This window comes from Rhinatrema bivittatum, chromosome 3 (assembly GCF_901001135.1).
Source record: "Rhinatrema bivittatum chromosome 3, aRhiBiv1.1, whole genome shotgun sequence".
Taxonomy (NCBI): domain Eukaryota; kingdom Metazoa; phylum Chordata; class Amphibia; order Gymnophiona; family Rhinatrematidae; genus Rhinatrema; species Rhinatrema bivittatum.
The window spans coordinates 416,969,983-416,983,189 of NC_042617.1; the positions used below are offsets into that span (position 1 = coordinate 416,969,983).

A 13,207-nucleotide genomic window follows, 5' to 3' on the forward strand; every position below is an offset into this window, starting at 1 on the left:
CTTACTGTGCAGAATGTAACATCTGGGAGAATTAGGTAATTCATATTTTTCCCCTCTAGCTCTGAATAACAAACGATCATACAACAGGTGGTGCATATTCAAGGCAAAGTCTGAGGCTTAACTATCCATTTATGGATTCTTAACATATTTGAAAAAACTCTCCTACTTAAGGTCCTTTCTGCCTATAATATGAAAACAAACAAAAAAAAGATCCCAAAAACAAATTTAAAAAAGAAACAGGGCCTCTCGAGACCTTCCTTCCCCACCACCCATCCATCCCACCTGGAAAAATAGAAAGGCCAGGATCCTCCCCAGCCCCCACTTACCTGGTCTAGGGGGAATCTGCTGCCAAGGCCTTGGCCCAGCCTAAAACCTCGGCCTTGTATAGGCCTAGGCTGCAGTAGTTGCTCCAACCTTGGCCTAGGCCCTAATCAATAGCTAGGATTCAAGGCCTAGTCTCGAATACTCAGACTAGGCTCAATGCTGAGACCTAGGCTGGAGGCCAAGGCCTGACGGGGCCAGGTCCCGATGCCTGAGCCTCGGCCCAGAGACTGGAGCCCAGGCCTTGTACACACCGTTCTCTTTTTTTCTTTAAAATGACAGTGTCTGCAGGGGATGTGCCAGAGTTAATTAACTCCAGTGCCTTCTTCCAAATCAGAGGGTGCCATTTTGGTGTATGGCGTTGGGCCTTGACCTAGGCTGAGACCCAGGCATTAGGACCTGGCCTCTGGCCAAGCCCTGATGTTTGGCCTGAGCTTGGGCTTGAGCCGTGGCCAAGGTTCAGGCATTGGGACCTGGCCTCCAGGCTGGGCCCAGGCATTGGGCCTGCACCTAGGCTGCGTCTTCGGATCCCTGTTAAATAGGAGCTGGGAAGTTTCTTGGCTCCTGAAAAATTTTTGAGGCCTGGGCCTTTGCTTGGATCTTGATTGAGGTGTATGGCCCAGGCCTAGGCCGAGACTCCGGCATTGTGCTCAGGCGTAGGCTACAGCCCCTGGGTCAGGCCACAGCCTATGCCTAGGCAGGGCCCTGGCCTCGAGCCTAGGCCGATGCATTGGCCTTGCACTCAGGTGTAGGCTGAAGCCCCTGCTTTGAGCCTCAGTCTGTCCCTATGCGAGGCCTCAGCCTCTGGCCTGGGACTAGGCCAATGTGTGACCTTTTGTCAGGGGGGGTTTCAAAACGAAACATGAAAACAAATGAAATTTCATCAAATTTTCAATCATTTCATTTTTTAAAATATAATGAAAATGAAATAGGAAATTTTATTTCCTATTTTGTTTCTAATGAATGCACATCCTTACTACTAATACTTAACACTTCTATAGTGCTACTCTATGCATGCAGCTCTGTACAAAAAAAAATCATAGGCCATATAACAGGGGTTTCCCTTAGTATTTAAGACAGAAGTTCTATGGCAAGCCGCAGTGCCTTGTGAGGAGTAATTCTAGAGAGAGAAGTCATTGGAGTTGCTGGTCTGCTCTTTGTGGGTGTTTTCTGCTTTACCTCTGTTTCTAGACCTAGTGGACCTACTCTTTTGTATTTTCTTACTAAATTTGTGAGTGGGAGAGTTTCCCCTTTTTTCTCTCATAAGATAAGAAAGCTCAACCCTCTCAGAGGTTGTCTCCAAGGGGAGAAAGCTCTTAGACAAAACTTTTTTGGTGATCAAAGATATCCCATTTTTGTGTTGGAGCAGTATTTATGGCCTTGCTGGAGAAGCCTGCAATACTTGGAGCATATCCAAAGCAGCTGAGCTGTCAGCCATCCTTAGAGGCTGCCTAGATTACAGGTATCAAGGGAGATTGTGTTGTAAACTGCTTTGATGGCACTGTATCAAAAAGCGGTCAATCAAATTAAATTAATAATAATTATAATTAATGATAGAGAAACCTGCATTGGTTCTGGGGAGTTTTGGAGGCAAGAAAGGTCAAAGAAAATACTGGAATATTTACTAACATTTATTGTTGTGTCTTTTTACAGGACTGTATTCCTGAGTTGACTAATTCTGAAAGATGTTGTTATCTCATACTATTTTACTATCTGCTTTAGTAAACTTTTTATGTCTTAGAACAACCCTTTAAGGTGTGAAGACCTTTGAGTGGCACTGCTACGGATCTCCTTCCTGTCCCCTTTTAGCTGGAGCAAATCAATCACCAGGAGTGTAGTGAATTTGCTTGGCTTCAGCAAATTCCCAAAAATGTGCCACCTGCTCATGAGGAAGTCTGGAAAAAAGGAAGATTATATATCCAAATATGTGGCCAGTACTCTGTTATAGAGTCCTTACATGGCTGTTAGTTCATTAAAGCAGGTGACTGTAACGGTGGCAGAGCCAGAACTGATTTTTTTGACTGGGCCCAAGGTTAACATGAACACTAGGCAGTCTGAGCCATGGTAGTTATACTCATTGATAAATACTTTAGAGCATACCCCACAACAGATTTCTATAATAGTCTGCCACAGCTGTCTACTTTTAATATTTTAAACTCAACAACGTCAATGCTAAACTATTTATATACTTATGGAAATTTGGAAACCAGAAAATACTTAATGACAGGTGGCTGTGACTCTGAGCATGCCAAACATATACCAAGAACATGAAGTATGATTAGTACAATTCTCCCTGACTCCCTCTCCCTCCCCTCCCAATACAATATGCATTGTTGGTAAGCGACCATCAATAACAATGAAAAGAATAATCAATAGGTATTCAAAACCATGCTTCTAGCACGTGGTGGCAAGGAAGCTACAGTATACTGTATATGGATTCCAAATGTCCAATATTTTCTTCTTTCTTCTAGGAGAGCTCTTCTTCCCAACCATCAGTTCCAGGTTTAACAGATTATGGACCGCATTCCTCCAGAGCATGGGAGATGGCTCTGACTCTTGTCTCCCTATTTCAATTCTATTTAAAGATGTCCCCAGAGGCTGTATCCCATAACTTAAGCATAACCAGATAGTAGGCTATAAAGACAAAATATCGCAACACATATCACAAGATCCAGCAAGATGTTTCAGAACCCTGTAGGATGTTATGACAAAATATGGTGGGCAACTGAGAGATCCATGGTGGTGCCCCTGATGCAGTTCTCTCAAAATATGGATCCACATTGGGAGAATAACTGTGTACAGATGAATGAACAAAGGGAAATCGAAGTGGTTCGACTGCCAGGCAACCCATTTGAAATATTGAAACAATCCATAAGGGAATAAATTGATTTTATTTTCAAAACTCAAAAAAATAGTATATTACAATGATTTGATTCTGATGGTTTCCTATCATTATATAAAATATATGAATATGTTCATATGCATGGCTTTTGGACTTTAAATATGGTCTGCAATGGTTCAGAAGAATAACTGATACTTCACACATCCAGCAGAGCTCTCTGCTTCAACGGCAAGGGAGAAGAAAAAGGGTTCGCACTCACAAAGCGGGGAGTAGCTGGCTTGTTACGGCGGTTACTACCCCAAACCAAATGTGCCTGATACTTCACTTTCCATGCATATCCAGCATGGCTCTCTGCTTCAACGGCATGGGAGAATGACTGATACATCACGCATTTCCAGCATAGCTCTCTGCTTCAACAGCAGGGGAAAAAACAAAAAAAAAACAAACAAAAAAAAACTGATGCTTCACGCATATCCTGCATAGCTTCAACGACAGGGGTGAAGAAAAAAAAGGATTTGCAATCACAAAGCGAGGAGTAGCTGGCTTGTTACGGCGGTTACTACCCCAAACCAAATGTGCCTGATACTTCACTTCACTTTCAATGCATATCCAGCATGGCTCTCTGCTTCAACGACAGGGGAGAAAAAAACTGATACTTCACGCATATCCAGCATAGCTCCCTGCTTCAACGGCAGGGGAGAAGAAAAAACAACCAACAAGGGCTGTACAACATAGTCTAGGTAAAACAAATAAGCATGGTTATCGTGGCGGTTACTACCCCTAACTAATCAAGCTAGATATTTCACTTGGATGCAGCTCCATCACTGCTCTCTACATTAATGGTGGGGGTGGAAGGGGAATAGAACAAAGAGCTAAGAGAAACAGATAAGTATGAGAGAAAAAATGTGTGAAGCTTGCTGGGCAGACTGGATGGGCCATTCGGTCTTCTTCTGCCGTCATTTCTATGTTTCTATAATAGATTTTATTATCTTCTTCTTTATGGATTGATTTTTCTGTACAGATCTTGAACATCATTCTGTTTTGGAACATCATCGAAGGGTGGTAGTATGACAAAATATTTACCATAATTTAGCACATATCCCTTCTGGGGATAGGATGCAGAGTTCCCGCCGTTCCTCTCTGGAATTTCAAATTGGTGCAATTTTATAGGGAAGAGACAAAGCAGCTCTAGCTACTTTAGCACCACTAGCACGGTAATACTTAATGCACCTTGTTGAATAGGGGCTGTAGTATTTGCACAGCATTTTACATTTTGTGACTCTAGATATCAGAGATGTACATTTTCCAAAACTGAGCAGAAAATGAAACACTTCCCACAGAAGAATGAGCAGAAAATACTCCTGGAAGAACATAACGGTCACTTTTATATAGCACCTTCCTCACCAGAAAGAGGCCCAAGGCATAACAAGTATACATATCTAAAAATACATCAGCAAAAAACAATCTAATAAAATACCACCTTTATTCCAAAAGCACATTCATCCTTTGCTACAAAAAAACAGGAGAAACAGCGAATATAGCACCAAAATATGCTGTATCCCGCCACTAGGCCAAAAACATGATTAGCTGCAGTGTGACCCACCACCAGAACCTGAGAATTGTTCTCACTGCTATTCTTTTTTTAACCTGTAATTTTTTTTTCCTAATTATCACTTATGCAGCTCTTTCACAAACATTCCTTTTCTTTGGAGTACTTAGTATTACTTTGACAATGCATGTACAAATTGTCATGCTAGGCAAGTTTCCTAAATCATATTCTCTCGTCTCAACCCCTATCCCAAGCAATCTCTCTCAATGCCCCTTCTCCCCAAAATGAGGGAGAGAGAGAGCATGCGAGAATGAGGGTTGAGACGAGAGACTGCTGGGGACAAGGAGGGGCATGGGGGGACAAGTATCTCATGCCCTATACCCCTCTGTCCCAGTCTCACCCTCACCCCACAGCCTCACACTCACCCCAACTAGCCTCCCAGTCCTATCCCCAACAACCTCCTACTTACTCTCCAGACCTCCAGCCCTGACCCCATCAGCCTCCTACTCACCCCCAAGACCCCCAGCCCCACCCCTACCAGCCTCCCACTCACCAGCTAAAATCTACAACAACCCAGCAGAGAGGGCAGCATGGTAAAACAGGCTGCTCATGCTGGTTTATATTTCAGTATCTGTGTCTGACCTCTGCTCGCCATCACAGACACCGATCCACCCTCGCAGCTCCCATTCAGACTCTGGCATGTTTATCACATGAGCTGCTGCAGCATCCAGCCTGCTGCCGATCTTAGTCCCGCACCACTGATCCTAGCTTAGGCTGCTGCTCTATGATTCTCTTACATAGGCTTCAGGGCAGACTCCTCCTGACCCGATTCTTACTGCCGCTGCACTGAAGTCTTCTTATTCTTCTACGGTTTCACTGACTGCCGCTGCCATAAGACGCCTGCTGTAATTGTGAGTGGCAGCTGGACCCACAGTGCAGGAAAACTTTGCATGCCAATATACCAAAAAAATTGGGTGAGCCGGAGTGCAAAGTGGGTGGGCCAAGGTCCATCCATGGTTACACAAATCAGCTGTAAAAGAAAGTGCACCCTGCTTGGCAAAGTTGGGGTATCTTGGTTCTGTTAAGCTTTCACAATAAAGCAGACAACTTGATTATGGTCTGTTTTTATTTAATAAAACTTCATATCAGATTTCATTTTAGACAAAAATAACTTTGCATGTTTTTCCAGAACAGCACTTGAAACTCGGATACAATATTCACACACTAGAATCTTCCTCTGTTCCTTTCAGCTTGATCTGATGGAGTCACTGCTTAAAGGTGAACTCCAGCCTATGGTTACCCATTCAGTGTCTTACAATGGAAGTCATCAGAACATAAGAAACGCCATGCTGGGCCATCGAGCCCAGCATCCTGACTCCAGCAGCGTCTACTCCGAATCACAAGTACCTGTCAGATCCCAAAAAGTAGATCTACTCCTTGTGGCTCACTCCCAGGATTAGGAATAGCTTCCCTGGTCTACCTGGCTAATAATGCTATGGACCTTTCCTCCAGGAATGTGTGCAAACCTCTTTTAAATCCCGCTGTTAGTCACCTTGCACACAACCTCTGGCAACAGATTTTTGATTGTGTGTTGAGTGAAAAAGAACTTTCTACGATTAGTTTTGAATCTGCTGGTTGTGAATTTCATGTAGTGTTCACTTGTTTTAGTATTATTTGATAGGATAGCAGTCCTATATTTAGATGTCCCACTCTGCTCGTGATTTTATAAACTTCTGTCATGTCCCTTCCCAGCCATCTCTTGTCCAAGCTGAAGACCCCTAACCTGAGTAGTATCTCGTCACAGGGAAGCCAGTCTATCATTTTTTATGCCCTCCCCTGCAATAGGATACTTTTCGTTTGATTCTCCAGTCCTTTTCACATCATTCCTAACATTCTGTTTGCTTTTATGACACCTCTGCATACTGAGCTGGGGACTTCAATGTATTGTCCACTAGAACTCCAAGGTGCTTTTCCTGAGTGGCGACTCCTAAGGCAGAACCCAGCATTTTGTACCTGTAGTTGGAATTATTTTTCCCTATGTGCATCAATTCCACATTAAATCTCATCTGCCATTCAGATGCCCAGTCTCATAAGGTCCTTCTGCAGTTCCTCACAATTGGTTGCTATTTAAACAACTTTGAATAGTTTTGTGTCAACTGAAATGTGATCACCTCACTCATTACTTCCTTTTCCAGGTGTATATGTTAAACAGCACAGGTCGGTACAGATTCCTGTGGTACTCTACTCATGACCTTTCTATAATCTGGAAACTGACCATTTAGCCCTACCCTAACCTGTTACTGATCCACAGTAGGATACATACTATCTCCTGTCCCATGACTTTTTAATTTTTTGAAAAGTCTCTCATGGGAGAGATGTTCATAGGTTTATTTCTGTGTTCAAATGCTACCCCTGACTTCCCTCACTGACCAGTCTCGTTGTCCCTTACTGAGAGGCCGATGCACAAAGGTATGTTCACCCGCTCTTGAATGCTTATTTTGTGAGCGTAAACCTTACTGTCAATGCAGCAAAATGAACATTCAAAAATCTGTGGCCAGCTTAGCGCCCTTGCATGGAAATTCATACTAATCAGAACATCAAGTATGCCCTCCCAATGCAGAGAGGTGCGCTGGCTGAACACATTTTTTAATGCTGGAAACCTTGTCTGGGTCAGAGGTGGAAAAAAGTATCCAGTGGGGCTGTACGGGCACATAAAATTTAAAAAAAAAGTCTTTCCCGCTCCTCCGCCTGACAAATCACATGGACTTATCTGGCTGATACTTTTCCACTAACAGATTCCTCACCCCTCCCCTTGAGTTAAAATATGCATTTAGCCCATGCTGAATGCACGTTTTAACTGGGTGAGTGAACAGTTTAACTCCTGATGCATTAGCATATGATTAGCTTACTGCATCAGGAATTAAAAATATATATTAGCCTGTGCGTTAGGAAACCGTGTGCTGAATTGCAACACACAATTTTGATCCTCAGATTTCTGCATTGACCTGTTAGTTCTTAAATCACACCCTGGTCACAATCAGATATGGGCCACTTGTGTATTCACAAAATTACATAGGATCCCCTTACTCATGCTCCTAGCTGTAAACATATGAGATGTCTTCACAGGTAGAATTTAGGAGGAGCAATGCCCCTGCAAATGCAGTACCAGCCCAGCACTAGGGAAGGGAGATTGATTGGTGTGTTTGTCTATGCTTCCACTGTGGCTGCTGCTGCAGCAGCAAAGCACAGAAATTCAGCAGGAGGCCTGGGAGCCAGCGCAAGCTCAAAGGCCCTCCCAGCAGCCCCACCCTTGCATAGGTTTCCTAGGTAACAGGAAGCTGGTGCGGGAGGAAGGGGAAAGGTCTCTGAGCCAGCCTGGGTTCCTGAGTCACACTTTGAATGTCTGTACTTTGCTACTGTGGCCTGAAGACTGATGCATTGTGGGACTAGGCCTGAGGCAATGGATCAGTCTGAGCCAAGTTAGTGGGGAAAGGGGAAGGGAGGAGAAACAGAGGTAAGGGGGCAAGATGGCGGCGTGAGGTCACGGAAACGCTGAGCTCTGTTTGAGAAATATCTAAAGATGCCTGCAAAGAGAAAAGGACAACTCTGCGACTTTCCTTCAGACTTGGAGGTTCCTATTACTACTCAGCGATTGATTACCTCCTTCGTACCTGCTAAGGCGTTGGACCGGGAGGAGAAGTCTCCGTTGTGGGAACCGGTGAGGGAGCATCGGTCTCACTGGGAGAAATTACACTCAGCCCCCCCCCCCCCCCGATCCTTGATTGCCCTTCATAGCTACCTTTCCCAACCGTTCTCAGATGGCTGGTTCGCAGAGCCATGATGCGGCGGAGGCGACGTCAGCAGGAGGAAGTCAGAGAGCAGGAGACGCCGCAGCTCCAACACAACCTCCAGAAAGCCTGGAACTACCTGGAGTAGAAGCTCTGACTTTTGCGCCTCCCGTATCAACTCCGACACGGGAGAGGGAGATGGCAGTATCGGAGGGAGCAGCAGCTGTTGAAGGGGAGGATCCACTGGCTGGAATATCTCCTGTGGCTGAAACGGGTGAGTTTTTCCCAGCATCCTCGCTTTCAGATGCCCAGTAAGCCGGCAACAGTCACGCTGGACGCTATCTGGGACCTAGTGGCGGCATTAGGGAATTCGATGGGAGAATTTCAAAATAAATTAGATTACTTTGATCATAATCTTGAATCCCATGAAGCCCAGATAAGAGGAATAAAACCACGACTGGAGACTATGGAACTTGATCTGATGAGATCTCAAGAATGCAATGCTAAGATGGTAAAAGATCTCAACTTAGTTTCACAGAGGCTGGAACATTTAGAGAACCATTCGAGACACTTGAATTTACGGTTCTTAAATTTCGCTAAGATAGTAGGCGAGCTCCCTTATGTTTCTTTAAAAAAATATTTTAAGGAAATCTTGAAAATCCAAGAGGAAGAATTCCTTCGGTAAATAAGCTTTATTATTTGCCAGTATCAGCAAGGAACAGAGATATCCTACAATCCAGTTCAAGTAAAGGGAAATTGACCAAATTCTTAGAAGATTCTACTTCTGAATATTATGAATGTGCCACTTTAATGGTTTCATTTATTTCTGAAAGAATATTTCAGAAATGTAGATATACCCTTTCAGGGAATAAAGATATGAATATCTTTAATGGTTCTCTAAATATGAATTTTTTGCTCCTGTTACTCAGGATAGAAGACGTGATTTTTCTAGCTTTAAGAGCTCAAGTGATTGCTTTGGGATTTTCATTTGTTTTAAAGTATCCTTGAAAATGCGTTGTTAAGTCCTCTACAGAATGCTTTATTTTCTTTTATCCTGAGCAATTAAAATCATTCCTTAATGCCAGGAGGGTAGTTATTACCCCCAAGGAAGAATCCCTAGTGCGAGGATCTTTATGAAATGAATGCCTTCATTCACGTTAATGCCTGATACTTGCATGCTGTTTTCCTTTGTATTCTCTCTATTTTTCTGCTCCCTAAGTCATAAGTTTCTTTAAGGGGAATAGCAATAGTTCTGATAGTTTGTTAATCTGCAATGATTTGTTTCTTTGTATAAGTTTACTGAACTGCTTTTCTATTTTCTGTAAGTAAGATTTATCTTGAAGTAAATGTTAAAATGATAAAAATAAAAAAAACTCCAGAGGTAAGGGACAGATACTGCAAAAGGGAAGGGGAGATGCTGGGCTGGGGATGAGAGTGAGAGAGAAAGGATTTTATGACAGGGAGATATTGCAGAACTTGCACCGGAGATGAAGAAAGAGTTACTGCAGGGTAGTGGGATGGGAGAGAGAAAGGGGAAGTGATGTTGCAGGGCACAAGGGTGTGTCTGTGAGAGTGAGAGGTGAAAGAAAGTTTGCCCGAGTCCCCAAATTAAAGTTACAGCCTACCTATGGATGTTTTCCAAGACACTGAGTTACTTCCAGTAGGGTATCAGGGTCCTCCCTTGAATTTTATCATAATCCTACCAGTAAGTTAGCAACTACCCACTCCAAATGGATTGTTTTTCTCCCTTTCTTTAGGTAGAACCCTCTGAATTGCTTCCTTCTCTCTCTATAAGAAGTAAGAAAAGAGCCTAGATCCTTCCAACATATACCCAGCTATTCCCTAAACCCAACTACATGGGTCTGTCTACAGGAATACTCTTGTGTCATACCATGGTCTAACTACTGGGTTACATTCATGTAACCCCTGTTCCAGGGGGCCACCTTACTAGTCCTGGGGAGCAATGGAGTAACTCTCCCAGGGTGGGGTATACTATTTCTGTGATCGTAAGCTGGAGGCAGGTTTCCCTGCAGAGCCAAACTGGGCTGAGGACCTCCCACACTAAGTCCAATGCCCACATCAAACTTGTGCTCCAAAAAAAGCAAAACATTTATTAGAAACGCCAAGAATATTTATTTACCAGCTGTTTAACAATTGTTCCTTCCTTGTTAAGTTAGTCCACAGAATAATTCTGATGAGGATGCTGCCAATTTGTTCTCAATTTTATTAAAATGGGGCTTGCGTAATGCCAAAACTTTTAGTCAATGGTTTGACATTTACTGGGATGTAATTCATACACAAGTATTTCTTGACAAAAGAAAATTGTTATATAATATTTCTAGGACATGCAATCCTAAGATGGTGATATCATCACACCTCCAGGATCATGTGTTGCATGGTAAGCATGCACCAAAGGATGCACCAGCAACCAAAGACAATATGCTAGCTGTGACGAGAAATAATTTACCAGTTTACTGAAAGTAAGCAAAATGCATTTTAATTCCATGCTGTATAACATCTCCTATTTTGTGCTGTCGAGAAAAAGCTGTACAGCCCCTATTAGAAGTACGACAAAACTCTAATGCTGAGGGGCGTGTGGGTCTGTGTCTGTCTGTGAACTCCGAGTCAGCCAGTTAAACTGATCCGATTTGAAGATAAGTAAAATACTCTCTGCAGCCTCAGATTTCCGTCCCGTGAGAGCAGTTTGGGAACAGGCATGCCTGGAGGCTCAGTGCTTGTCATGGAAGTTGTCCAATTCTTATTTTACAATCTATTCTGTTGCTTTCAGTTTGCTTCCCTGCCAGGACAAATCGATAATTCCACCCCCCCACTTGAGGCTGTGGTAATCATTAGCTATTGTACAAACAGAGATCAGTTTGCTTTCCTTCCTTTTTCCACTGTTCATCAAAGAATTCTCTTCTGAGGCTCAAATTGAATGAACACTTAATGGAGCACTGCAAAACTAGACATTAAATCAAGTTTAGGTTAAAAATGTAGAATGAATGCTGAATGCCCCCCCCCAAGAGAAACTCCTAAACAAATTGCAAAGTCATGGGATAGCAGGCAATGTCCTACTGTAGATTGGTAACTGGTTAAACGGGTAGGGCTAAAATATACAGACAGCTTTCCAAAGAAAAATGGAGTACCACAGGGATCTGTACTGGGACTCTGCTGCTTAACATATTCATAAATGATCTGGAAAAGGGAATAATGAATGAGGGGGATCACATCTGCAGATGGCACAAAATTATTTAAAGTTGGTAAAACAGCAGCAGATTGTGAAGAACTGCAGAAGGACCTTGTGAGACTAGGAAACTGGGCAACAAAATGGCAGATGAAATTTAATGTAGAAAAGCGTAAAGTGATGCACAGATGGAAAAATAATCCCAATTACCCGTACATAACACTGGGTTCTGTATGGGAGTTACCGCCCAGAAAAGGACCTTGGAGTCCTCGTGGACAATACATTGAAATCCTCATCTCAGTCTGTGGCAGAGGTAAAACAAGTGGTCAAAAAATGTTTGAAATGATCCGAACAGGAATGGAGAATACAACGGAAAATATCATATTGCCTCTGTATCGAGCCATGCTGCGACCACAACTTCAGGCTGATGTGGTGTGGTGCGCTGGCCGCAGCGCACGGCTCAACATGCAGTTGAACACACATTTTGGACACGCGGCCATAGCCCCCCATGCAAAACGGGTTTAGTGCATCCAAAACGTGCACCCACCTGCTGACATAGATAATAGCACTCATCACATGTAAATTCATGTTGATGACCGCTATTATGTATTCTCATCAGTGCAGAAAAAAAATGTGCACGCAATCCGCACCTTTGTACTCTTAGGGCCAGATTTTCGTACCTACGCGCAAGCGTAGATTTGTGCGCGCAACCTGGTGCGCACAAATCTACGCCCGGTTTTATAATACGCGCGCGCAGTTGCGCGCATGTTATAAAATCCGGGGTCAGCGTGCGCAAGGGGGTGCACACTTGTGCACCTTGCGCACACCGAGCCCTAGGGGAGCCCAGATGGCTTTCCCCGTTCCCTCGGCCCCCCCCCCCACCTTCCCCTCCCCCCAGCCCTACCTAAATCACCCCCCTACCTTTATTTTATAAGTTGCGCCTGCCTCTGGGCAGGCGTAGGTTGCTCACATTGGCCAAGTACCGGCGAGCGATCCCCCAGTACGGCCGCTGTGCCGGAGGCCTAGGTCCCGCCCCGCTTTTCAAGTCCCGAGACATATGCGCGGCCCGGAGCTTGTGTGCGTCGCCAGGCCTATGCAAAATAGGCTTGGCGCGCGCAGAATCCGCCCCTTAGAAATTAACGCCAGCACAGAGCTGGCGTTAATTTCTGAGCGGCCAAAAAAAGTGTACTCGGGTACCTACGAGACATGGCTGAGAGCCCTGTCTGACCTGCCCTAAGCTCCCTCCCCCCAAGGGCTGTTCCCGATTGGTCCTTTGCCATTTGTCAGAGAAAGGACCAATCCCCTTTCAGGACAGCCTTCTGAAAGGTGACTGGATTTTCACTGACATGGGACAGTGAAGGGACCAATTGTCAATAAGTGAAGGCGTGAATAAATTAATATTAAGTGCCTGACACTTTAATATTGATTTATTCAATCCTTCATTTATTGCCGATTGGTTCTTTCACTGACAAATGTCAGTGGAAAGGACCAATTGGAGGCCAGAGCTTAGGGCAGGTCAGACA

At 44.0% G+C, this 13,207-nt stretch overlaps 1 protein-coding gene across 7 annotated transcripts in view; it reads left to right on the top strand.

Annotated features, from left to right (window-relative positions):
- The window catches only part of LOC115087952 (glutathione S-transferase A4-like), a 76,469-nt gene extending 73,273 nt beyond the window's left edge, over nucleotides 1-3,196 (top strand). For 3 of the 7 annotated variants that reach the window (XM_029595726.1, XM_029595724.1, XM_029595725.1), the window contains one exon: nucleotides 2,793-3,194. In XM_029595726.1, coding sequence (XP_029451586.1) covers nucleotides 2,793-2,951 — 159 coding nt within the window. In that variant the 3' untranslated portion in view covers nucleotides 2,952-3,194. Of the gene's footprint in view, nucleotides 1-2,792 lie in introns of all 7 variants that reach the window. The other 4 variants (XM_029595730.1, XM_029595731.1, XM_029595723.1 and 1 more) reach the window with 3 other exon arrangements.
- The last annotated feature ends 10,011 nt before the right edge of the window (nucleotides 3,197-13,207 follow it).